The sequence below is a fragment of the Delphinapterus leucas genome, chromosome 8 (assembly GCF_059928025.1).
Source record: "Delphinapterus leucas isolate spDelLeu-1000000601 "Yukka" chromosome 8, BTC_Dleu_Yukka2, whole genome shotgun sequence".
In the NCBI taxonomy this organism is placed as follows: domain Eukaryota; kingdom Metazoa; phylum Chordata; class Mammalia; order Artiodactyla; family Monodontidae; genus Delphinapterus; species Delphinapterus leucas.
The window spans coordinates 107,601,273-107,628,156 of record NC_143136.1 but is presented as its reverse complement, the minus strand read 5'-3'; the positions used below and the strand labels follow the sequence as shown (position 1 = coordinate 107,628,156).

Here is a 26,884-nt window from a genome sequence, read left to right as displayed (position 1 = left end):
TTCAGTAACATTAACCAGGTTTGGCAATTAGAGCTTAATCAAAAGCCATATGTTTAAGGCCATTATTTCTTTTCTCTCTCTCCTTTTTTTTGGCTGTGCCATGCGGCTTGCAGAATCTTAATTCCCCAACCAGGGATCGACCCTGTGCTCTGTGGAAGCGTGGAGTCCTAACCACCAGAAAGCCAGGGAATACCCAAGGCCATTATTTTTATTTCTTAGAATTTTCCTTAAAAAAATTCAAGATGTAGTTAGAGATTAATTGCCAATGATACTCATTGCAGAGCTATTTACAATGGGATAACCTGGAACTATTCCAATGCCCCCAAATTAGGGTTTGACTAAATAATGATATTACCATACAACAGAAAATTAAGTAGTCCTTAAACATTCATTTTAGTGAGAGGTGAACAAAGCTTATGTTAGAAGGATATAAAATTATATGTCCAGGTGACATCTTCTTGGTATTAAAAATACCTACTCACAGGAAAAAAGCCTGAAAGAAAATAAACCAAAATATAGATAGCTAGGGGTAGTGTTATGTATGATTTAAATAAGCTTCACCATGCTTTTCTCTGTTTTCCGAGATTTTCACACAGCATGCATTACTTTAATCAGAGGGAAAATATAAAAATGCAAAAGTCAGTTTTAACGGTGTGGTTCCTCCATTACCTGAGGAAGTGAAATTCATTTAGAGCAGGGAACAAAGCTTCAATTTACTGAAGGCCATTTAGCTGAGAGCTGATCTCTACATTGCAAATTTTGTGGCTGAGTCTTGGTCTTCAATTTGCTCAGCTGATCAGCAGCATCTAACACAGTAGATCACTCCCTCCACCTTGAAATGAAATGAATGAAAGGACTTCCAGGATTCCCAATTTTCCTATCTCACTTACTGTTCTTCAACTGGTTGCCCAATTCTCCATCTTCCAGCCTCTTCACTGTGAAATGTTCCCAGACGTTCTCTTTACCTACATTCATTCCCTAGGTAACTTCAATCAGTTCTATAGATTCAATACCATAGATATAATGGCAATTCCCAAGCTTATATTTCTAGGTCCCTTGTTGGATGGAACTTCAGACTTCCATCCAACTGCCTGCTTGACACTTCCTTTGATCGTGTAATAGGCTACTTCTGTGAATTGCATCCTTCCCCAAATTCATACATTGAAGTCTTAACCCTCAATGTGACTGTATTTGAAGACAGAGCTTGTGAGGGGGTGATAAAAGTTAAATGAGGTCATAAGGGTGGGGCCCTAATTTGACAAAGCTGGTGCCCTTATGTGAAGAAAAGACACCAGAGAGCTTGCCCTTCCCTCAGTCCCCATGTGAGGACATAGCAAGAAAGTGGCTGTCTGTGAGCCAGGAAGAGAGCAGGACCTTCAACTTGGACTTCCAGCCTCCAGAATTGTGAGAAAATAAGTTTCATTGTTCAAGTCACATAGTCTGTGGTGTTTTGTTATGGCACTCGGACAGGCTAATAGAGCCACTCGTATTAAATACATCCAAAACCAGTGTTCAAATCCGTACTTTCCGAGGAGAGGACGCTGCCGAGTTCTGGGAGCCGCCCACACAGATTGTTTCCTTCAGGTGTTTCGAGGTCTGGGGAAAGGTGCAGTGCAGCAGGGACCCATACTTCCTGGAAGGACAGTGCAGATCTTGGCCAACGGTGAAATCGTGCAGGATGACGGACTCCGCGTGAGGACCACTACGCAACCTTGCAGTAGCACCCCTTAACAGAGACTTTGAGTGGGGGTCCTGGCCCTCACCAGCAGCAGGCTGGGTGCTGCTCAGTCCCCCTTATTAAAAAAAAACCAAAAACCTGTACCTTCCCTGAGGTACATCATTTTTGCAATTGCTCAGATCAAAAACATTGCAGTTTTCCTTTATTCCTCTCTCTCACCTTCCATATCTAGTCAGCAAATCCTGTGCTATCTTCAAAATATATTCAGACTGGAACCACTGTTCATCACCTTTACCCCAACACCCTAATAAAGCCAGTTATTTCTCAACTGGAGCACTGCAATAGCTGCCCTTGACCTTGCAAAGTCCATCTTCAACACAGCAGCCAGTGCAGAGTGATCCTTTAATACGAAATCAGATTGTCATTTCTCTGCTCAAACCTCTCCAGTAGCTTCTCATTTCATAATAAAATCCAAAGTTTTTGCAATGACCTACACAGCTCTACATTAGTTGTTCTCAGAGTTGAGCATCACAGTCTTCTGGAGGGCAGGATGGTTGCGCCTGCCTGCAAAATTTTATGACTTAGATATTTTGCGTTTGTGCCTTTCCCATCAGTTTTAACTAGTTTCCATATAATGTCGATGCAGCCAGGGGACCCCATTTTGAGAATCACTGCTCTCTATGTCCTGGACCGTCTCCCATCTCTTATAGCCATACTGCTCCCCCTCTCAGCTCCCCTTAAACGCCAAACCTGTGTCGGCCGGCCCCTAGACCCACACTGCTCCTTCCTTGTATTTACATAGGACATCATCTCACTTTCATGACCTTTTTCTCAAATAACACCCCTTCAGCGAGATATTCTGGGACAGCACTGCCTGCCATTCTGGGCTCTGTTTTATTTCTTCCTTAGAGCGCTTAACACATTTGTTTACGACCCACGTCTCTCTGTTCCAAGATGCCAACGCCTTCGCTCTGTTCACTATCCTGCCCCAGGGGCTAAAACAACAGTGCCTGAACGATCGTTAACAGGTACTGAAAAAATACTTCACTGACTAGGAGAAAAAAATGGGGAGAAAGGGCCTGCACCCGGGTACGGTCAGCGGACCGCTCAGCTGCGGGTTCAACCGCCAACGCCTCGCCCGAGCGCCCAGAGGCGGGACTTCCTGTGCGGTGGCCTGAAGAACTTCCGGTGTGAACCGGAAGTTCCACAGAGAGCCGTCTCCGGGGTTCCTCGGCGGTACGGGTTGTTTGCTGCGGACGCCGACATGGGCAAAAGGGACCGGGCGGACCGCGGTGAGACGTGGCGTAGGCGCGTTTCGGGGCTGCCTGCACCTGCCGTCCCTATCATCCTGTGTGGTAGCTGCTCAGGGTTTCTCGGCGGCGGTCGACCCCAGAGTCGCTCGCCGTCGTCACATACTGTCCCGACAGGCCGCTGGGAGGGGGTGCGACCCCTGACCTCCGGGCAGCCCTGCCCCCTGGGCTGGGTGGGCAGCGTTTGAGGGAGAGGACGCCTGCGGCGCGCAGTGGCTCTGGGCTAGGGGTGCTTGGCGCTGGGGAAGTCCGGCTGCAGCCAGGCTCCCCCGACCTGCGGCTAGTCGGTGCTGGGGGAACGCAAGGCCCCTGCGGGGCTCACTTCTGTGTCCGTGTTCGTATCTGCAGAGAAGAAGAAGTCCAAGAAGCGGCACTACGAGGATGAGGAAGACGATGAAGACGACGCCCCTGGGAACGACTCTCAGGAAGCGGTTCCCTCGGCGGCCGGGAAGCAGGTGGATGAGTCCAGCACCAAAGTGGATGAGTACGGAGCCAAGGACTACAGGCTGCAGATGCCGCTGAAGGACGACCACACCTCCAGGCCCCTCTGGGTGGTAAGCACGCCTCAGCCGGGGCCGGGCCAAAGAGTGGGTGCGGCCCAAATAGGAACGCGGGATCGTGAGCTTTGCTTCAGAGCCCACTGGCAGCGAGCTTTCATTTTCATAGACAGTTTGAAACAGCCGAGATAGCAATGAGCATATGCTCGCACACATGTGCTGGCTAGACTTGGGCTTCCTTCCTCTCTAACCCCTCCTTTTGCTCCCCTTTCCCTCTCCAGTTCTGCCACATGTTTGGAAACAACTTTTATCTAAAGAATAAATGGCATTTATTATGTAACATTTTAATTCCCCATTAAAAAAAAACCTAATGAGACATATATTTGCTAGGCAACTTTTTTGCTCAACTTGAAGTAATTAATGTTCTCCATTCATTTGAAATCTAGCCAGAAGGATAGCCAGGAAGGTGGGCTTTTCCTGTGAAGAATCGTGAGAGGCAGCTACTGACTTTGGAAACCTTTTCTTCTATTCTCTCTACTCCTTGTATCCGATTAAAGTAGCAGGACCCACAGTTGGCTGAAGATGTGCTTACAAAAATATTCCTGGTGTTGGCTAGCTTTAGATCACTTTCTGGGCAGCTTATCCTTTCTAGATAGTGATGTGGGAAAGAGTCTAATCGTCTCTGCAACTCATTAGTTTCCTTGTCTGTTGTGTCCATTTGGTGTTTCTCAGGCTCCTGATGGCCACATCTTCTTAGAAGCCTTCTCTCCAGTTTACAAATATGCTCAAGACTTCCTGGTGGCTATTGCAGAGCCGGTGTGCCGACCAACCCACGTGCATGAGTACAAACTAACTGCCTACTCCCTGTACGCGGCTGTCAGCGTTGGGCTGCAAACTAGTGACATCACTGAGTACCTCAGGAAGCTCAGCAAGACGGGAGTCCCTGATGGAATTATTCAGTTTATTAAGGCAAGTGGGGGCTAAGGCTGGCTCTTTTGCCCTCCTTTGTAATGTAGTGATAGTGGGGACAGGTGCTGTACATTGTTAACTTGTAGCAGTCATGAAAATGCCATTCAGATCCAGTGTGGGGAGCATAGTAACCGATTACCCCAGATTACCTCTGGATCCAGCATTGTGTTTTGCTGAGGGCAGACTTCCCATGAGCTGCTCTTAGCCAGTGGGTGCTAACACAGCAGGGTTACTAATTCAGGCCCATTCTGGCCTGGGTTATTTGGGAGTATAGCCCGAAGTGAATGGTGTTACGGACTGAATTGTGCCCCCTCCAGAATTTGTGTGTTGAGGACCTAACCCGTAATGTGACTGTATTTGGGGTAAGGATATAATTAGAGTTAAACGTGGTTATAAGAGTGGGGTCCTTATAAGAAAAGACACCAGAAGGCGTGTGTGCTCTCTTTCTCTCTTCATTTGTACAAGGAAGACGTAGTGTGAGCATAGAGCGAGAAGGTAGCCCCCTAGAAGCCAGGAAGAGAACATTCACTGGAAACGAAATGGCTGGCATCGTGATCCTGGACTTCTAGAAATAAGTTTCTGTTGTTAAAACAACTCAGTCTGTGGTGTTCTATATGGTAACCTGAGCAAGTTAGTACAGATGATAAACTCCATCTAAGTTTGCATACCTGTACGAGACCGCTAGTCAACAACTTCCATGAGGAAAAGTCAAAAAGGACTTCAAAGTTTGAAGTGGATAGGGTTCTATGTGACGAGCACTTGAACCTGCTTGGGTTTGTTCTGAGAGAGAGTGAATACCATTAAAAAGAGCTGGACAGTGGCTTTCGTTGTCCTCGGCTGATCTACAGGGAATTAGATTCAGACCCCCAGATCTGAAGTGGCAGAAGATGAGTGCCACAGGCATCCAGTACAGTAATGAAGCCAATCTCAGAGAAGCTGGCAGGAGCCCTGGAGAGAGTTCTCCTTTCTTCTGATGTGAAAGGGCGCCCTGGGAAAAGGGCTTGCACCTTGTAGAATGAGCCTATTTCAGTACCCTGGCTGTTCTCAGTCTTGGTTGGGAGCTGCCTGTGGGAATGTGGGTGTTGGTTAGTGCAGTGGTGGATGCAGAAGGGCAGCAGTGGAGGCGGCAGCAGCCTGAGATCTGGATTGTGAATTTTCGTGGCTACTGTATAATCTCTGCTGCATTCCATCCTAAAGATTTTTGGGAACCTGGAAGGATTTTCTACCATCAAGAGGCTTACATCTAGTTGGGGAGATAGGAACATTGGTGAGGAGGCCAGAGGCTTCACATTTAATTTACGCAGCTCACAATTAGTGGACACATAACTACCAGCTTTGTGCTGGGATCTGTGGTAGTACTGGTACAATGAGATGAACTCCTGGATTAGGATGGGGCTCTGGGAATGGAGAAGAAAGGGAAAGAGAAAATAAAAGAAAGATTCTAAGCAGCATTTTTTAGATTAAGGGATGTGCATCAGAATTAGCCAGGCAAGAGGAAGGTTTTGCCCTCAAAAAGTAGGAGCTAATAGAAAAGCTCAATTTAGGCAGATCTACCCCCTTTAGGATCGCACATTGGATTTTCCTAAAGTAAAATGAACTCTTCACTTGTTTGATAGGTAGTAAGATGTGCCAGTAATGAACGAGTTCTCAGTGAGGTGCATATTGCTAATTTTGCCTGTATGGTGTTGTCGCTTCTTGCAGTTATGTACTGTCAGCTATGGGAAAGTCAAGCTGGTCCTGAAGCACAACAGGTAAGGGGTTCTGTGACAGGCCCATCCAAGGCACGTTCACCCTCTGCATATCAGGTGGCAAGGAGCTAACACTTGTGGACTGTCTGCTCTGCACTAACACCTACTCCCCCGAGTAAGGGGCTAAAAGGAAAAAGTGAAGTGATGTGGCCAAAACCGGAAATTCATTCACTGATCACTGTATTCCCCTGAACAGTGGAGCTGGGGTTCAGATCCCTGCTAGTTTGTCTTCACAGTGGGGCTTTGCCTGCGACCCTCGTGTGCTATGTCATGGCCAGTAGCTCATATCTCAGATTTGGCAAAGGGTTGGGGGAGGGTGAGCGTGGAGAGAGGCCTTAGGCCGCTATCTCCAGATCATCTTATGAGTGAGCAGTGGAACCTTCTGAAAATGGTGTACTGGTCAGTATGCACCTCCTTCCTCCCTTCTTACAGGTACTTCGTTGAAAGTTCTCACCCTGATGTCATCCAGCATCTTCTCCAGGATCCCATGATCCGGGAATGCCGCCTGAGGAACTCTGAGGGGGAGGCAACCGAGCTCATCACAGAGACTTTCACAAGCAAATCTGCTGTATGTGGCCTCCTGGGTCACCCTTGGGGGTGGACGCATTTAGGATTTTAATTCTCTCAGGTGCTTTTAGGCCAGCATTTGCAGTCTAGTAGTCCTTGTTTTCTTGCAGCTTTGTTGCTCGGTAACAGTAGGGTTAAATGTTTTGTGCAAGTCCAGATCCTGCCTTTCTCTTTCAGATCGCTAAGAGTGCTGAAGGCAGCGGTGGGCCATCCACTTCCCGGGCGACAGATCCACAGGGTAAATCTGACATCCCCACGGACCTCTTTGACTTTTATGAGCAAATGGACAAGGACGAGGAGGAAGAAGAAGAGACACAGACAGTATCTTTTGAAGTCAAGCAGGTTAGTGAACGTACCCCTCCTGGTTGCTTCTCTAAGCCTGTGTCAGAAGCTGGTTCAGCCCTTCATGGACTGTTTGTAGCCTGTGTGAGAGGAAGGAATCCCCATCTGTCCCCAAATTTTGGTGTCTGTGCACTACAGCACCATTCTTCCTGATGGAGTTAGATCTGAGTGTCCTGTTTTTCAGGCTGGGGGGGTCAGTGTTCACAAGTTCCTGGGGAGATGTGAGAAATAGTGCCTGGGGGGCATTTTTGGTGGCTGATTGGATTTAATTTTGTCCATGTCCTTAGTTTGGGGCCCTTAGTCTGTGCTTTAAGCTGGCTCTCATCAAGCAAGATCTGAAATTTAAAAGTCTAGCTAACCTTTTTTTTTTTTTTTTTTTTCTTTAAATCATTAGGCTCCTTAGAATGTGTGCTGTTTGTGAGCACACTTTGGAGTTAACAGGATTATAAAACCTTCATGCTCACTTTCCAGGAAATGATTGAGGAACTCCAGAAACGTTGCATCCACCTGGAGTACCCTCTGTTAGCAGAATACGACTTCCGGAATGATTCTGTCAACCCTGACATCAACATTGACCTGAAACCCACAGCTGTCCTTAGACCTTATCAGGAGAAGAGCTTGCGGAAGATGTTTGGGAATGGGCGCGCACGTTCTGGGGTCATCGTCCTTCCTTGTGGTGAGTGATGCCTGAGTGAAGAAGATGGCTAGGCTGCTCTGTCCGGATCTGCCTTACGCTCTCCCTGAGGGCCTTCCTCTAAATCCCACCTGGTCAGGGAACAGCCAGTGCCACATGGCTCCCTGATTCATGACTTGACGAATACTTGCGTGCCTGCTGTGTGCAGGGCCCTGACCTCCACGCTGGGCATGTAATGGTGGATAGAACAACACTCCTGACCTCATGGAGCTCATTGTGGTGGGGTAGCTCAGACAGTGAACCAATCAGCTAAGCAGTGTATAAAGTCTTGGGCAGTGAGGAAGGATGGTGTTGTGGGAAAGGGCTAGTTTACATCCTGGGCTTAGAGTTCCTCACGCTCAGTCTTGTAAGTTGTGTGTATTTGGAGGCTCCCTAGCACAGAAACTTTGTTTGGTCCTGGACTTCTTATTACAGTGTGCACATCCAAGAAGGGGCTGTGGCAGCCCCCTTGGCGCCCATCTAACATCATTTGTCCTAAGTTGTGTCAGGTCTGGCCTAGGTTCTTGGCCAGAGGCCACAGTAGGCTCAGCTGGTGGCCTACCCCATACTCAAGAAGGCAGACTCTCTAGGGGAGGGGCAGGCACCTTCAGTTTTTTTTTTTTTTTTAAAGCCTCATGGGTTATTTTGATGCACACCCCTGGTAAAGGAAGAATTGCTGTTTCAAGGAATAGCTTGATTTTTAATCTTGATCTTCATACAGTAGGTGGTAGTAAACTCAGAAGCCCCTGGAGTTTCACCTTCCTCTGTCTTTGCCAGTAGCAGCGTACGTACCGCATTCCCAAGTGCTCAGCCCAGTTTGTTGTGTCATCATAGTAGCCGTCTTTTACTGAGTCCCTCCGGAGGTAGTCTGGGTGTTGGGCACACTGTACCCCAGCAGCACTGCTGTCCCAGGGCCTTGGGTGACTTACCCCTCAGCTTTAGTTTTCCCATGTTTAAAATGGCAATAATAGGAGTGTCTCTTACCTATGGTTTATTTTGACAAATGTTGTTTTTCAACATTTAAATGAGATGCACGTACAGTGCTTTAATAGGGCCTGGTGCTTGTGTCTTTTAATTCTCACGTTTGTGTGTGAAGTGTGTGTGCCTCCTTTTTCTAAAGAAGGAAACAGGTTTGGAGCAGTAAGCACCTCAACAGTGTCAGCTGTGAGGATTATTACAAATAATTTTGGCCAGATTGGTGGGCTGAAAAGTCTTTCTGTCTGTCCCTGTCCCTCATTTCAACCCGGCCTTGGGTAGGATTGCCCTTTGGTTTCTCGTAGGTGCTGGGAAGTCCTTGGTTGGCGTGACAGCTGCGTGCACAGTCAGAAAACGCTGCCTGGTGCTGGGCAACTCAGCTGTGTCTGTGGAGCAGTGGAAAGCCCAGTTTAAGATGTGGTCCACCATCGACGACAGCCAGATCTGCCGCTTTACCTCCGACGCCAAGGACAAGCCCATAGGCTGCTCCATTGCCATCAGCACCTACTCCATGCTGGGCCACACCACCAAAAGGTCCTGGGAGGCCGAGCGGGTGATGGAGTGGCTCAAAACTCAGGAGTGGGGCCTCATGATCCTGGACGAAGTACACACCATACCAGGTAAGCAGGCTGAGAGCTGGGCTGCCTACTCATCGTAGAGACAGATTGATTTCCATGAGCGTGGGTGGGTGGGTGGGTGGGGCTTAGTGGTAGGTGGGTGTACACACTGGCAGCTTCCTTAATCACTGGCCCAGAGTAGTCATCTAGAAAGTGATATTTTCTCCCATCCTCCCTCTCAACTGTTGCACCTCAGCTTACCCTTAACCCATTTTTTTTTCTTTTCGGTCATGCAAAAACTAGACTGGGAGCACAAAAAAGTCCTTGCAATATTCGTTTTATTTGAGGACTAAAGTATTGTTCCTTAATATGTTATAGAAGTCCAAGGATTGCCGGCAGTCCTTTCAAACAGCCATATTGACATAATTTATAAACCGTAAAATCTACCCATCGTGAGTATGCGATTCAGGATCTTTAGTAACATGGAGTTGGTGTGACCATCACCATGACCCAGTTTTAGAACATCGTCCTCATACTCGCTTACCATCGGTGTTTTCACCCTTAGCCGCAGGCAGTCACTGAACCGCTTCCTGTTTCTAGAGACATGCCTTTTCTGGAAATATATTCACAGAATCACATAACATGTATTTTCTTTTATCTGACTTCTTTCACTTCACACAGTGGTTTACCCACGTTGTAATACGTACCAATGCTGTGTTCCTTTTATTACTGAATAGCATTCCAGGCAAACCTTTCTTTTTTTTTTTTTTAAAGAAGATGTTGGGGGTAGGAGTTTATTAATTAATTAATATTTTTGCTGTGTTGGGTCTTCGTTTCTGTGCGAGGGCTTCTCTAGTTGTGGCAAGCAGGGGCCACTCTTCATCGCGGTGCGCGGGCCTCTCACTATCACGCCCTCTCTCGTTGCGGAGCACAGGCTCCAGACGCGCAGGCTCAGTAGTTGTGGCTCACGGGCCTTGTTGATCCGTGGCATGTGGGATCCTCCCAGACCAGGACTCGAACCCTTGTCCCCTGCATTAGCAGGCAGATTCTCAACCACTGCGCCACCAGGGAAACCCAGGCAAACCTTTCTTGATAAAACAAGTTAATGGGTAGCCCTGATCAATTACGAAGTGTAAATTAGAGATTACTCTGAAGTAAATGAAATCAGAGGCATTTTCACATAGAGTATTCAAAACATTGTCAAAATGGCCTTTCTATCTGTTTTTTTCTGTGTAATGAGAGCTCCTCCAACACCTCTGGATGTCTGAAAACACCGAGAGATGTTCACAGCAAGCCAGGTAGGGATGAGAGGGGTCTCTCGGGTAGAAGGAAGCAGTCCTGAGGTGGGGAAGTAGTACTTGCATGGCCTGACAATACTGTAGCCCTGCAGCTGGAGGGGAACGTGGAGGAGAGCGGTCAAAGCTGAGGTCGGAGAGGCTTTGGAGCCAATCCTGTAGGACCTGAAGGAGGTCTTTGGCTTGCACTCTGGGTGAGAAGCCATTTGAGGGATTTGAGCTGGGGGTGACATTATCTGATTTAAAGTTATAAAAATATCACCCTGGCTGCTGTGCTGAGAAGAGACTGCAGGAAGCAAGGGTGGAGAGCAGCTAGGTAGGTTAGTTGGTGGAATCCCAACATGAGGCTTGGACCAGTGAGAGTAAAGGTAAACTGATTCTGGTTATGTTGTGAAGGTTAAGTGGGCTGGTTAGATGTGGTTCTGAAAGAAAGAGGAATCAAGGATGACTGTCAGCTTTTGGCCTGAGCCGTCAGAAGGGTGGAGTGGGTTTTGGGATGGGGAAGACTCTAGAAGGTGCAGGTTTGGAGAGAGAAGATCAGGAGTTAGGCCGTAGACATGTTAATTTGATTGCTCTTCCAGTCAGGCAAAGGCAGAAATGTTAGAGAACGGGCAAAAGACATGAACAGATTTTCACTCAAGAGACTATACAGACGCCAGTAAGCACTTGAAAGATGTTCTGCAGCGTTAGTCCCCAGGGAAATGCAGGTTAAAGCCACGAAGAGATGCCACTACAGACCTATTAGAGTGGCTAAAATAAAAAACATTGACAGTACCAAGTACTGACAAGAGTGCAGATCAGCTGGAACTGTCATACGTGGCCAGAGGAAGTGCAAAATGTACAGTCACTCTGGGGAGGTTTGGCAGTTTATTAGAAAATTACCATATAGACCCAGCAGTCCCACTCTGGGCATCTATTCTAGAGAAATGAAAACTTAGGTTCACACAAAAACCTGTGCATGAATGTTTATAGAAGCAGCTCTGGTCGTAATCTCCGAAACCTAGAAAACAACGGAAATGACGGTCAGTGAGTGGCTGGATGGACAAGCTGGCCCCTCAACCGCTGGGACGCTCTGTGGAAAGGAGTCTCAGAGGCTTCGTGCTGAGTGAAATCAGCCAGTCCCAAGAGGTTACAGAGTGTGTGATGCCTTTGGTAGGACATTCTTGAAAAGACAAAACTGTAGTGACGGAGAACAGATGGGTGGGTGCCAGGGTGGGGCGGGGAGGGTATGACTGGACAGGGAGAGCACGAGGCAGCTTTTGGGGTCGTGGATTGGTTCGTCTCCCGAGTATGATGGTGGTGGTGGCTACGCGAGTCTGCACACGTATGAACATGTGTAGAACCACTCTCACCCACCCACCCTCAGAAGAAGTGCAGTTTACTGTGTGATATTTAAAAACTAAACCAAGAGAAAAAAAAAACCTTTAAGGAGAGGGTTGGTATTGGGTCTGACTGGATTGGGAATTGGTGATCTAGAGAAACATTTTTTATAAACGACTTTGGAATTGCTTTATAGCAGTTTAGTTGAAGGCTGTGTTTGAAGCGTGGGGATGTTTGAGGCCTTCTGCCGGAGGATATATTTAGCATACGTTGGTGTTCCTCTTTAACTTGGGCCCCAGGTCTTAGAGGGTGGCAGCCAGGCTTGGGGTTGGTTATCTGGTGATGAGGATATAGAGGTGTACCCCACACAGTTCACTAAGTGTGTCTGTCTCTCCTCTGGTTCATTGGAGCAGTTTGCCTCTGTTTAGGTAGAAGAGTGAAACCAAACTGCTCTAAAGGATTTTGCATTCAGGCCTTATAAGCCCTATGGCCATGCTCACTGGGCCAGAGAGCAGATGTTAAATAGGGAATTCTAGCAAATCAGAGTAAGATTCTGCCATAAACATTTACCACTTGGACTAGGTAGGATGGTGAATCTTTGAGATTTATCCCAGAAGATAAAGATTGTTGTGTTCTTTCATAGATCTTCCAAAAGGAGGCCTATTAAGTCATTATATTAATAAGAAATTCTTATTACAGTACTTGCATATATTAGGTGTTTCCTGCATGCAAGGCACTGTGCCACTTTCATTATTTTAACAAGCATTTATTGAGAACCCATTAAGTACCAGGCACTCTGCTTGGCACCGGAGACAAAGTGGGAGAGACAGTCAGAGAATCACACAAATAAATGTCAAATGGCAACCGCGACATAATGTCTGGCGAAACAAGCCGCACATGCAAAGTACGTACTGTGATTCCATTTACATGAACTTCAGACCGGAGGCAGACCTCCCCTCTGATGACTGAAGTTGGATCGGGGTTCCCTTGAGGGAGAGTGCTGGTGTTGACCAGAGGGGTCAGAGGCGAGACTTCTGGGTGCTGAGAACACTCCCATCATCTGGGTGGTTCCACAGGTATGTACCTGTGTAAAAATTCATGGAGCCATGCACATCGTTGTATGTGAGTTCTTCCCCCGTGACAGCTGTTACGGCTGTGAGAGAACGTAGCAGTGGGACGTGACTCGTTTGCAGGGCCGATGCCTCGGGGAAGGCTTGTTTCTGGCTGCAGAGCGTCCAGGCAGGGTCCCCGCGTTGTGCTCCCCTCGGGTTGATGCAGTCCCCGGGCCGCCCCATCGCTGCCTCCCTGGAGCCCACAGTAGCTTGGGGTTTCCACTGCCTTGGCTGCCATGTCCTTCTGACGTGGGGAACCTGGTCTGGGGGTCCTTGGCTGCCCTCTTTTGGAGCCGGCACAGCCCTTGGACATAAGCCTGACCCTGGTTTTTTGTTTGTTTGTTTTCCAGGGGTGTGTGCAAGCTGTGTTAGGCTTCAGTGTGTGAAACTGTGAGACCTGGGCACTTACTGGGGTTAGACAGCCCTTTGTTATTTTACTGTTCTTATGTTTTTGGTTTGTATTTTGGTGACGTCTGCCCTTCTTTCCCTCGGATTGTTAGGTCTATTTCTTTTTTTTTTTTAATCCGGCCGTGCCACGGTGGCTTGTGGATCTCAGTTCCCTGACCAGGGATTGAACCCCGGCCCTTGGCCGTGAAAGCATGGAGTCCTTACCACTGGACAGCCAGGGGAATTCCCAGGTCTATTTCTGAAGTATCACTAACCTTGCCTTTAATTGGATATAAGATAAGCATGACTTCAGCATTTTTACCTTTCTTCATAGTGTTAAGAGTTTTTAAAAGGTGAGCCTGTGGAAACCTATAAATTGAGTTTTTAAAAATGAATATCTTGTACCCTTTTAGTGTTTATTTAATTTAATTTGATACCTCAGAAAGAATGATAACATTCAAGCGAAAGGAAGGCAAAGGACGTTGCTGGTTGACCAGAATGAATGTAATTGGAAGAGTGTAGAGAGGGATGTTTCCTAAGGTGGGAGAGGTGCCTGGGGTTTCATCTCTCCCTTGTTTCTTCCCGGTTTCTGGGAGGGTGGTGGGAAGCGGAGCTCCTTTCATTCCTCTGGTCCTCCAGATACCCCACCATCTTCCCGGTAACTGAGGTACAGGCCTCAGGGTGAACCAATTCCTTGCATGATTCAGAGCTCAGTGGCATTTTAAGTGTAGGTCATGTTTCAGATTGCCGTTTGTGCTCTTGATAGCCGAGCTGTTGTGAGGGGAGTGCTGGGGTTCCCTAGCTTAGGGCTTCCTCCAGGTCATCTCCCTCTCTTGTTCTTCTTTTCACCCTTCTTTTGGACAGGTCTAAAAGTGGAGATTAAGCATTCGCACCTAATCATTCTTGTCTAGAGCCAGGTTCCTGTGATCCAGAAGCCCGGGGGTCAGCCGTGCAGTGTCCCGGGCCAGTATTAGGTCGAGGCTGTCTTTGGTACTTTGAGCGTTTAAAAAAGTGACAGCGTGAATGCGCCGATTGTTTCCCCAGCCAAGATGTTCCGACGGGTGCTCACCATTGTGCAGGCCCACTGCAAACTGGGCTTGACCGCAACCCTCGTCCGGGAAGATGACAAAATTGTCGACTTAAATTTTCTGATTGGGCCCAAGCTCTATGAAGCCAACTGGATGGAGCTGCAGAACAACGGCTACATCGCCAAAGTCCAGTGCGCTGAGGTAGCTGTCCCCTTCCTGGCACGGTCCCTGGGGGAGGGAAATGGATCAGGTCGATTCCTCGTGGGCAGGTACACAGGTCAGGACCTGAGCAAAAGTGCTGCTGCCTCGTGCAGTACCCTCAGCCCCCCGTGGGGTGGGCAGTCTCCTGCGATTTCACAGATGTGTGAAGCAGAATCACTTGTCCACGGGCACACAGGAAGTGGTCAGGTCAGGAGGCTAATCCAGGCTGGCTTGGCGTTTCATCCTCTTTGGGAGTGAGCACCTCAGGGTACTCCTGCCCACCCTCACCCCGGAGGGATTCTTGCTGGTCCTGCGTGGGCAACCCACAGGCCACCCCCCGTACCAAAGCCTGTTGGTTTTGATGCCCCCAGAAGGCACATGTGACCTTGATTATTTTATTTCTAAGGACCCATTTTCCCTGTATTCTGTGATGAATACCTGCACAGGTATGTGTTTAAAATACATGTTCAAAGAAAGGTAAGTCTTCTCAGAAGGAACAGCAACAGAAATCCTTTCTGGCACCTTAAAATGACTGTCACTCAGTGGCTAGAGTAGGGTGGGCTGTGTCCTCAGAGGGCAGACGTGGGCCTCTCGGGTGAAGGTGAGTGTGAGGAAGCTGTGCAGGTGGACTTGCTCTGTCGAGAAGCTTCCTTACCCTTTGGTTACATCTTCGTAATCAGCACCCACCTTACACAGCATTGTCAGAACTTTTGAGGCGCCTGTTCATCTCTAGTTGCATCTCCCCTCCCCCTGCCAGGGTAACCGCTGTCTTGGAGCTTAGGTTTGTCATCTTGCTTTTCTTTATTATTTTACTTCCTATGTATAATTCCCAAAACATTCATTGTTTAGCTTTGCCTTTTAAAAAATCTTTATGTATATGCAAATAGAATCAGGTTATATGTGTTCTTGTATGACTTCTGTCTTTTGCTTAGTATTTTTTTCTTTGCATAATGCATTATTTTTTTAATGATACATGTAGCTGTAGTTTATTAGTTTTAATTCCTCTGTAGTATTCCATTGGACAAATATACCACAATTTGATAGCTAATGGAATATTACACAGAAGTAAAAATAAAATCTTCTAACGTCGACAGATGTTTGGGTTGCTAAGTTGTTTTTTTTCACAGCCCTGTCGAGGTCTAGTTTATGTTCCATAACATTCATCTGTTGTAAGAAAATAGTGTGATTTATAACTTTTGTGATTTTAGTAAATGTAAAGAGTTGTGCAGCTATGCCCCCAATCCAGTTTTAGAGCATCTCCCCCATCCCCAAAAGTTCCCTTGTGCCCATTAGCAAGGCCCTGCTTCTAGTCCCAACCCTAGGCGGACACTGTCTCTGAATTTGGAGCTGTTTTTTTGTTGTTATGACAGTATTGCTGCATGTATTTTTTGTACCTGTTTCCTGTGTCAGACGTTTTCTAAAGCAGTGTTCACACTGTGGCCTGCGACCACGTAGTAGATGGTGACATCACTTCGGTGCGTCATGATCAGGATAGAATAGAATCTACCAGAGTGCATAATATGTATTAAAGGTATATATTGTTTCCTAAGACTGTGTTTGTGTGTGGGAATGTTTAGCTTATGACATAAACTGGTCCAAGTTTGAAGGCCACTGCTGTGGCAGGTGCACCTAGAAGTAGCATTGCCTGGGTCGGGGGCTTTCCGGATGCTCACTGCACGAGTCGTGTGGAAAACTCTGTTTCCCAAAGTGGTTGCACCAGTTAACACTCTCGTCCAGGGTGAGTGAGCTAGCTCCGCATCTCCAGCACCTAATATGGGAATGTCTTCTTTTAATTTTTACAGACCTGATTAAGTGTGAAATGGTATCTTTTTATGGTCTTAACTTGTGTTTTCCTGTTTACTGAGGACGTTGAGTGTCTTTTCGTATGTTCATTGGCCACTTGTGTTTCGTATTCTGGGAAATGCATGATCTTAAAGATTTTACTGTGAAAAAAGAATTGCTTTGGTTATGAAGAACTAGAAATTCTAAAGGGGTCATAATAGGATATGTCCCAGAGAGAATCAGAAAAGGTAACGACAGCAAAACTTAGATTTGAGCTCAGCACAGAGTTTGACACATAACCGTGTCAGCTAATTCTGCAGTGGCGGCAGCATGAAGAAGTGGTCTGTGGCAGTCACACAGGAGTGGCGCTGGTCGCAACCAAAAGCTCAGTCTGCCAGTGTAGGCTATGGCTTGTTCCAGTGCAAAGCTCCTGGAGGGTCTGTACACAGCCTTGAGACCTTTAGTCATGGCACTTCAGTGTACTTGCCCGAGCTTCCTTTAGTTTGTCAACAGCCAAGCACAGGGCTTAGCAGAGAGGAGGCCCTCAGGAATGTTACTGTCATTCTTATTTAGATGCTCAAATTGTCTCAGTTGTGACCAGTGGGACTACCTTCAAGCTAGTTTCTATGACCATTTGACATGTTCCCATCAGACTTTGAGCACTTCCTTGCTTTCTGGCACAGTAAGATATTTCCGGCTCATCTGGTACTTTCCCTGTCCTGGCCCTGGAATCAGCCATTTCACCATGGAGCCCTTTTAGCAGAGAATGTAATTTAAAAGCCAAGATCTGGGTGCTGGTGTGTTCATTACTCCTGGGATGTCATTGCTAGGCTAACCCAACAGACAGAGCTGGCAAGTGTGTGTGCAGTTCTCTGTAACAGTGCTGTGTGTGGACGTGTGATCTAAATGGGAGGGATTGTTTACACCGCTGGCTGGGAATCTGATTTTCTTCACTTGGAGCTGGTGTGAGAATAATTCCCTGGATATTGATGCATTTTAAAATCTCTGTTATTAACATGTGAGAGTATCCTGGTTCAACACTGGGTATTAGGTTTTGTTTTGTGGTGTGTGTGTGTGTGTGTGTGTGTGTTTACAATATTACTGAGATATAATTCACATACCATTGGTTGTGTCTTGATTTGTTTTAAAGCTAATTTGCTGAAGTTCCCAGTTGTATGATGCTTAAACTTGCATACCGACCCCTGATTCTTATTGTATCACAGGTTTGGTGCCCGATGTCTCCTGAGTTTTACCGGGAGTATGTGGCAATCAAAACCAAGAAACGAATCTTGCTGTACACCATGAACCCCAACAAATTCAGAGCTTGCCAGTTTCTGATCAAGTTTCATGAAAGGAGGAATGACAAGATTATTGTTTTTGCTGACAACGTGTTTGCTCTGAAGGAATATGCCATTCGACTGAACAAGTAAGAATTGGAAAGTTAGAGTAGCCTCCAAAGCCAGTTCAACTTCCCCATGTGACAGTATAGAAAGTGCCTGTTTTCTTCTCGAAGATCTCAGGAACTTCTTAGTATCCAAAGGTCTAGTTCTGTGGTCCCAGGGACCAGGTGAGACAAAAGGGCAGGTGGTCAGAGTCATTGGTTAGAGTGCATGGGAGTGGGGGCCTGGTCACTCTGAGCTGAGGGAGCGGGGGCTAGAGTTGTGATGATGTGGAGCTGGGCTCCAAAGGTGGGCACGGCTTGGCATCTGCAGTTTCAGGCTCAGTGGGTACTCTGCCCAGAGATGAGATCACACTGTATTTGGTCAGGGGCCAGGAAGGCAAGGTTTGGCCCAGCATCTAGAAAGAACTTCTTAGGAAACACCGACCAGGGTCCTCCTTAGCCTACAGCCCCACCCAGATATTGTGTTTAAAACCTGGCTGTTGAAGATTTCCTGCCAAGAAAGAAGGAAGAGGCCTGTGCTTCTGTGCACAGTGATGCAGGGCTTCAGGTGCTGTGAGTGGAGCAGAAGGCAAGGTCCCCTGAGAAGATAAGCCTTCATTCGTTATGTGATGGGTAGGGATGCAGAGGGAAGGGTGGGTACAGAACAGTTTCTCTTCACAAACTGTGATTTAATCACCACATGAGGTCATTGTACTATTCTCATTTTACAGATGAGAAAACTGAGACATAGAAGGATTAAATTGCTGAAATTTCTAAAATCATACCTTTTTTTTAAAGCATTTTTATTGGAGTATAATTCCTTTACAATGGTGTGTTAGTTTCTGCTGTATAAAAAAGTGAATCAGATATACATATACATACATCCCCATATCCCCTCCCTCTTGTGTCTCCCTCCCACCCTCCCTATCCCACCCCTCTAGGTGGTCACAAAGCACTGAGCTGATCTCCCTGTGCTATGCAGCAGCTTCCCACTAGCTAGCTATTTTACGTTTGGTAGTGTATATATGTCCATGATGAGCTGTCACTTCGTCCCAGCTTACCCTTCCCCTCTTCGTGTCCTCAGTCCATTCTCTATTTCTGCGCCTTTATTCCTGTCCTCGCCCTAGGTTGTTCAGAACCATTTTTTTTAGATAACATATATATGTGTTAGCATATGGTATTTGTTTTCCTCTTTCTGACTTACTTCACTCTGTATGACAGATTCTAGGTCCATCCACCTCACTACAAATAACTCAATTTCGTTTCTTTTTATGGCTGAGTAATATTCCATTGTATATATGTGCCACATCTTCTTTATCCATTCATCTGTCGATGGACACTTAGGTTGTTTCCACGTCCTGGCTATTGTAAGTAGAGCTGCAATGAACATCGTGGTGCGTGACTCTTTTTGACTTATGTTTTTCTTAGGGTATATGCCCAGTAGTGGGATTGCTGGGTGGTATGGTAGTTCTATTTTTAGTTTTTTAAGGAACCTCCATACTGTTCTCCATAGTGGCTGTATCAATTTACATTCCCATCAATAGTGCAAGAGGGTTCCCTTTTCTCCACACCCTCTCCAGCATTTGTTGTTTGTAGAGTTTTTGATGATGGCCATTCTGACTGGTGTGAGATGATACCCCATTGTACTTTTGATTTGCATTTCTCTAATGATTAGTGATGTTGAGCATCCTTTCATGTGTTTGTTGGCAATCTGTATATCTTCTTTGGAGAAATGTCTGTTTAGGTCTTCTGCCCATTTTTGGATTGGGTTGTTTGATTTTCTGATATTGAGCTGCATGAGCTGCTTGTAAATTTTGGAGCTTAATCCTTTGTCAGTTGCTTCATTTGCAAATATTTTCTCCCATTCTGAGGGTTGTCTTTTCGTCTTGTTTATATTTTCCTTTGCTATGCAAAAGCTTTAAGTTTCATTGGGTCCCATTTGTTTATTTTTGTTTTGATTTCCATTTCTCTAGGAGTTGGGTCAAAAAGGATCTTGTTGTGATTTAGGTCATAGAGTGTTCTGCCTATGTTTTCCTCTAAGAGTTTTATAGTGTCTAGCCTTACATTTAGGTCTTTAATCCTAAATGTGAATTTATTTTTGTATATGGTGTTAAGGAGTGTTCTAATTTCATTCTTTTAAATGTAGCTGTCCAGTTTTCCCAGCACCACTTATTGAAGAGATTGTACTTTCTCCATTATATATTCTTGCCTTCTTTATCAAAGGTAAGGTGACCATATGTGCCTGGGTTTATCTCTGGGCTTTCTGTCCTGTTCCATTGATCTAAATTTCTGTTTTTGTGCCCGTACCATACTGCCTTGATTACTGTAGCTTTGTAGTATAGTCTGAAGTGAGGGAGTCTTATTCCTCCAGGTCTGTTTTTCTTTCTCAAGATTGCTTTGGCTATTTGGGGTCTTTTGTGTTTCCATACAAATTGTGCAATTTTTTGTTCTAGTTCTGTAAAAAATGCCATTGGTAGTTTGATAAGCATTGTATTGGGTAGTATAGTCATTATCACAATGTTGATTCTTCCAAACCAAGAACATGGTATATCTCTCTGTCTGTTTGTATCATCTTTAATTTCTTTCATCAGTGTCTTATAGTTTTCTGCATACAAGTCTTTTGTCTCCTTAGGTAGGTTTATTCCTAGGTATTTTATTCTTTTTGTTGCCCTGGTAAATGGGAGTGTTTCCTTAATTTCTCTTACAGATTTTTCATCATTAGTGTATATGAATGCCAGAGATTTCTGTGCATTAATTTTGTACCCTGCTACTTTACCAAATTCACTGATTAGCTCTAGTAGCTTTCTGGTAGCATCTTTAGGATTCCCTGTGTATACTATCATGTCATCTGCAAACAGTGACAGCTTTTTTTTTCTCTGCGGTACGCGGGCCTCTCACTGTCACGGCCTCTCCTGTTGCAGAGCACAGGCTCCGGACGTGCAGGCTCAGCGGCCATGGCTCACGGACCCAGCCGCTCCACGGCATGTGGGATCCTCCTTGACCGGGGCACGAACCCGTGTCTCCTGCATCGGCAGGCAGACTCTCAACCCCTGCGCCACCAGGGAAGCCCTGACAGCTTTACTTCTTCTTTTCCGCCTTGGGTTCCTTTTATTTCTTTTTCTTTTCTGATTTCTGTGGCTAAAACTTCCAGAACTATGTTGAATAATAGAGGTGAGAGTGGACAACCTTGTCTTCCTCCTGATCTTAGAGGAAATGGTTTCAGTTTTTCACCATTGAGGAGGATGTTGGCTGTGGGTTTGTCATATATGGCCTTTATTATGTTGAGGTAAGTTCCCTATATGCCTGCTTTCTGGAGGGTTTTTATCATAAATGGGTGTTGAATTTTGTCAGAATTTTTTTCTGCATCTATTGAGATAATCAAATGGTTTTTATCCTTCAGTTTGTTGATATGGTGTATCACATTGATTGATTTGCAGATATTGAAGAATCCTTGCATTCCTGGGATAAACCCCACTTGATCATGGTGTATGATCCTTTTAGTGTGTTGTTGGATTCTGTTTGCTAGTATTTTGTTGAGGATTTTTGCATCTATGTTCATCAGTGATATTGGCCTGTAGTTTTCTTTCTTTGTGGCATCTTTGTCTGGTTTTGGTATCAGGGTGATGGTGGCCCTGTAGAATGAATTTGGGAGTGTTCCTCCCTCTGCTATATTTTGGAAGAGTTTGAGAAGGATAGGTGTTAGCTCTTCTCTAAATGTTTGATAGAATTCCCCTGTGAAGCCATCTGGTCCTGGGCTTTTGTATGTTGGAAGATTTTTAATCACAGCTTCAATTTCAGTGCTTGTGATTGGTCTGTTCATATTTTCTATTTCTTCCTGGTTCAGTCTTGGCAGGTTGTGCCTTTCTAAGAATTTGTCCATTTCTTCCAGGTTGTCCATTTTATTGGCATAGAGTTGCTTGTAGTAATCTCTCATGATCTTTTGTATTTCTGCAGTGTCAGTTGTTACTTCTCCTTTTTCATTTCTAATTCTATTGATTTGAGTCTTCTCCCTTTTTTTCTTGATGAGTCTGGCTAATGGTTTATCAATTTTGTTTATCTTCTCGAAGAACCAGCTTTTAGTTTTTTGATCTTTGCTATCGTTTCCTTCATTTCTTTTTCATTTACTTATGGTCTGATCTTTATGATTTTTTTTTCCTTCTGCTAACTTTGGGGTTTTATTGTTCTTCTTTCTCTAATTGCTTTAGCTGCAAGGTTAGGTTGGTTTTTCGAGATGTTTCCTGTTTCTTAAAGTAGGATTGTATTGCTATAAACTTCCCTCTTAGAACTGCTTTTGCTGCATCCCATTCGTTTTGGGTCGTCGTGGCTCCATTGTCATTTGTTTGTAGGTATTTTTTGATTTCCTCTTTGATTTCTTCAGTGATCACTTTGTTATTAAGTAGTGTATTGTTTAGCCTCCATGTGTTTGTATTTTTTTGCGATCTTTTCCTGTAATTGATATCTAGTCTCATAGCGTTGTGGTCAGAAAAGATACTTGATACAATTTCAGTTTTCTTATATTTACCAAGGCTTGATTTTTGACCCAAGATATGATCTATCCTGGAGAATTTTCCATGAGCACTTGAGAAAAATGTGTATTCTGTTGTTTTTGGATGGAATGTCCTATAAATATCAATTAAGTCCATCTTGTTTAATGTATCATTTAAAGCTTGTGTTTCCTTATTTATTTTCATTTTGGATGATCTGTCCATTGGTGAAAGTGGGGTGTTAAAGTCCCCTAGTATGAATGTTTTACTGACAGTTTCCCCTGTTAGTATTTGCCTTATGTATTGAGGTGCTCCTATGTTGGGTGCATAAATATTTACAATTGTTATATCTTCTTCTTGGATCGATCCCTTGATCATTATGTAGTGTCCTTCTTTGTCTCTTGTAATAGTCTTTATTTTAAAGTCTATTTTGTCTGATATGAGAATTGCTATTCCAGCTTTCTTTTGATTTCCATTTGCAGGGAATATCTTTTTCCATCCCCTCACTTTCAGTCTGTATGTGTCCCTAGGTCTGAAGTGGGTCTCTTGTAGACAGCATATATGGATCTTGTTTTTGTATCCATTCAGCCAGTCTGTGTCTTTTGGTGGGAGCATTTAATCCATTTACATTTATCGATATGTATGTTCCTATTACCATTTTCTTAATTGTTTTGGGTTTGTTATAGTGGGTCTATTCCTTCTCTTGTGTTTCCTGCCTAGAGAAGTTCCTTTAGCATTTGTTGTAAAGCTGGTTTGGTGGTGCTGAATTCTTTTAGCTTTTGCTTGTCTGTAAAGTTTTTAATTTCTCCATCAAATCTGAATGAGATCCTTGCTGTGTAGAGTATTCTTGGTTGTAGGTTTTTCCCTTTCATCACTTTAAGTATGTCCTGCCACTCCCTTCTGGATTGCAGCGTTTCTGCTGAAACGTCAGCTGTTAACCTTATGGGGATTCCCTTGTATGTTATTTTTTGTTTTTCCCTTGCTGCTTTTAATATTTTTTCTTTGTATTTAATTTTTGATAGTTTGATTAATATGTGTCTTGGCGTATTTCTCCTTGGATTTATCCTTTATGGGACTCTGTGCTTCCTGGACTTGAATGACTGTTTGCTTTCCCATATTAGGGAAGTTTTCAACATATTCTCTTCAAATATTTTCTCAGTCTCTTTCTTTTTGTCTTCCTCTTCTGGGACGCCCTATAATTTGAATGTTGGTGCGTGTAATGTTGTCCCAGGGGTCTCTGAGACTGCCCGCATTTCTTTCCATTCTTTATTCTCCTCTGTGGTAGTTATTTCCACTATTTATCTTCCAGGTCACTTCTCCGTTCTTCTGCCTCAGTTATTCTGCTATTGATTCCTTCTAGAGAGTTTTTAATTTCATTTATTGTGTTTCTCATCATTGTTTGCTCTTTAGTTCTTCTGAGTCCTTAAACGTTTCTTGTATTTTCTCCATTCTATTTCCAAGATTTTGGATCATCTTTACTATCATTACTCTGAATTCTTTTTCAAGTAGACTGCCTATTTCCTCTTTATTTGTTTGGTCTGGTGGGTTTTTACCTTGCTCCTTCATCTGCTGTGTGTTTCTTTGTCTTCTCATTTTGCTTGCCTTACTGTGTTTGGGGTCTCCTTTTCAAAGGCTGCAGGTTTGTAGTTCTTGTTGCTTTTGGTGTCTGCCCCCAGTGGCTAACGTTGGTTCCGTGGGTTGTGTACGCTTCCTGGTGGAGGGGACTGTTGCCTGTGTTCTGGTGGATGAGGCTGGATCTCGTATTTCTGGTGGGCAGGATTGTGTCTGGTGGTGTGTTTTGGGGTGCCTGTGGCCTTATGATTTTAGGCAGCCTCTCTGCTAACGGGTGGGGTTGTGTTCCTGTCTTGCTAGTTGTTTGGCATAGGGTGTCCAGCGCTGTAGCTTGCTGGTTGTTTAGTGGAGCTGGGTCTTAGTGTTGAGATGGAAATCTCTGGTAGAGCTTTCGCTGTTTGATATTACGTGGAGTCGGGAGGTTTCTGGTGGTCCAATGTCCTGAACTTGGCTCTCCCATCTCAGAGGCACAGGCCTGATACCTGGCCGAGCACCAACACCCTGTCAGCCACACAGCTCTTAAGGAAAGGGAGTAAAAAAGAAAGAAAGCAAAAAAGAAAAGGACGTTATTAAAAAATAAAAAATATTGTTAAAAATTAAAAAAAGTTAAAAAGTAATAAAAAAGGAAGAAAGAAAGAAGAGAGCAACCAAACCAAACAACAAATCCACCAATGGTTACAAATGCTAAAAACTATTAAAAAAAAAAATTGACAGAACCCCAGGAAATGTGGTAAAAGCAGAGCTATACAGAAAATCACACAAAGTCCACTGCCTCAGTTTTGGGATGATTCGTTGTCTATTCAGGTATTCCGGAGATGCAGGGTACATAGGTTGATTGGAGATTTAATCTGAGGCTGCTGGGAGAGATTTCCCTTTCTCTTCTTTGTTGGCACAGCTCCCGGGGTTCAGCTTTGGATTTGGCCCCGCCTCTGCATGTAGGTCGCTGGAGGGCGTCTGTTCTTCGCTCAGACAGGACGGGGTTAAAGGAGCAGCTGATTCGGGGGCTCTGGCTCACTCAGGCCGGGGGGAGGGAGGGGTACGGATGTGGGGCGAGCCTGCGGCGGCAGAGGCTCACATGATGTTGCACCAGCCTGAGGCGTGCCATGCGTTCTCCCTGGGAAGTTGTCACTGGATCCTGGGAACCTGGCAGTGGTGGGCTGTACAGGCTCCTGGGAGGGGAGGTGTGGACAGTGACCTGTGCTTGCACACCAGACTTCTTGGTGGCTGCAGCAGCCTTAGCGTTTCATGCCCGTCTCTGGTGTCCACGCTGATAGCTGCGGCTCACACCCATCTCTGGAGCTTGTTTAGGCGGTTCTCTGAATCCCCTCTCCTTGTGCACCCCGAGACAGTGATCTCTTGTTTCTTAGGCAGTTCCAGAATTTTTCCTGGACTCCCTCCCGGCTAGCTGTGGTGCACTAGCCCCCTTCAGGCTGTGTTCACGCAGCCAACCCCAGTCCTCTCCCTGGGGTCTGACTTCTGAAGCCCGAGCCTCAGCTCCCAGCCCCGCCTGCCCCAGCGGGTGAGCAGACAAGCCTCTCAGGCTGGTGAGTGCTGGTCGGCACTGATCCTCTGTGCGGGAATCTCTGCTTTGCCCTCTGCACCCCTGTTGCTACGCTCTCCTCTGTGGCTCCGAAACTTCCACCCCGCCCATCCCCGTCTCCATCATTGAAGGGGCTTCCTAGTGAGTGGAAACTTTTCCTCCTTCACAGCTCCCTCTCACTGGTGCAGGTCCTGTCCTTATCCTTTTGTCTCTTTTTCTTTTTTCTTTTGCCCTACCCAGGTACATGAGGAGTTTCTTGCCTTTGGGGAAGTCTGAGGTCTTCTGCCAGCGTTGAGTAGGTGTTCTGTAGGAGTTGTTCCACATGTAGATGTATTTCTCATGTATCTGTAGGGAGGAAGGTGATCTCCATGTCTTACTCCTCCGCCGCTCTTGAAGGTTTCGGTCCATACCTTTCTTTAATGTAGGAAAGGTTTTACATTTTTTTTTTTTTTTTTTTTATGTGGTACGCGGGCCTCTCACTGTTGTGGTCTCTCCCGTCGCGGAGCACAGGCTCCGGACGCGCAAGCTCAGCGGCCATGGCTCACCAGCCCAGCTGCTCCACGGCATGTGGGATCTTCCCGGACCGGGGCACGAACCCGTGTCCCCTGCATCGGCAGGCAGACTCTCAACCCCTGCGCCACTAGGGAAGCCCAGATTTTACTTTTTATCAAAGTAACAGACTTAACAAAAACCAGCAGTTCCTTGCACCTGTCTTCCTACTCACAATTTCTCTTCCCCAAAGATAGCCACTTTCAACTCTCTTCTCTATTTACCTTCATATTTCTAAGTAATAATTTATATAGTAATTTCTTGATTATTAATTGTAGAAATTGCTTATTAATTTCCTACCATGGGAGTTGTGGATTTAGCTCTCTTACATATGCTACTCCATCTCCTCCCCCCACTCCATCCTCCCAGTGTATTTGGGGTTACGTTAGTGTTCAATGTTACATTATTTTGGCTGTGTAAGTATTGTTCAAGCCAAGGCAGATAGTGTACCATGCTTACATTTTCCTTTGTGTTAACATTTGTTTTTCCTGAAGTTAATAATTGCCTTGTTATTACTTTCGCTTGGTTTTCTATATAATTACTAATTAGTCCTTTTCAGACTCTTCATGCATGATAAACTCCTTCTCAAAAGGGTCAGATCCATCAGGTAATCTCTCGATTTCTTTTCACTTTCTTTCCCTGGTGGATCCCTTCCAGTTCTTCATCCTCCACCAGCCTCAACCAGCACTTTATCCTCCTACTCTGCATTGGTCTGCTTGCTCTCTAGGATTAGAGATGCTGCCTAACTGTCCCTCTGACATGATCCTGTGAATTCCTTGTGCCTCTTCCCTGTGTTGGAGCCCCTGTTGCCGAATCTCAAGTGTCCTCTTTCTTGGTCACTCGTTTTGATGGAGTGTATCGTTTAGTAGATTTCTGAGAGAAGGTACGTAGAGGAAAAGTTTTTAAGAATTCGCTTG

General features: G+C 45.5%; 1 protein-coding gene across 1 annotated transcript in view; it reads left to right on the top strand.

The window, feature by feature from the left end:
* Positions 1-2,860: 2,860 nt before the first annotated feature.
* ERCC3 (ERCC excision repair 3, TFIIH core complex helicase subunit) overlaps positions 2,861-26,884 on the top strand; it is a 38,042-nt gene continuing 14,018 nt past the window's right edge. Inside the window, exons 1-10 of the mRNA XM_022590567.2 lie at positions 2,861-2,970; positions 3,337-3,542; positions 4,218-4,454; positions 6,156-6,205; positions 6,635-6,770; positions 6,947-7,111; positions 7,583-7,787; positions 9,065-9,379; positions 14,475-14,659; positions 17,665-17,867. Coding sequence (XP_022446275.1) covers positions 2,943-2,970; positions 3,337-3,542; positions 4,218-4,454; positions 6,156-6,205; positions 6,635-6,770; positions 6,947-7,111; positions 7,583-7,787; positions 9,065-9,379; positions 14,475-14,659; positions 17,665-17,867 — 1,730 coding nt within the window. The 5' untranslated portion in view covers positions 2,861-2,942. The remainder of the gene's footprint in view (positions 2,971-3,336; positions 3,543-4,217; positions 4,455-6,155; positions 6,206-6,634; positions 6,771-6,946; positions 7,112-7,582; positions 7,788-9,064; positions 9,380-14,474; positions 14,660-17,664; positions 17,868-26,884) is intronic.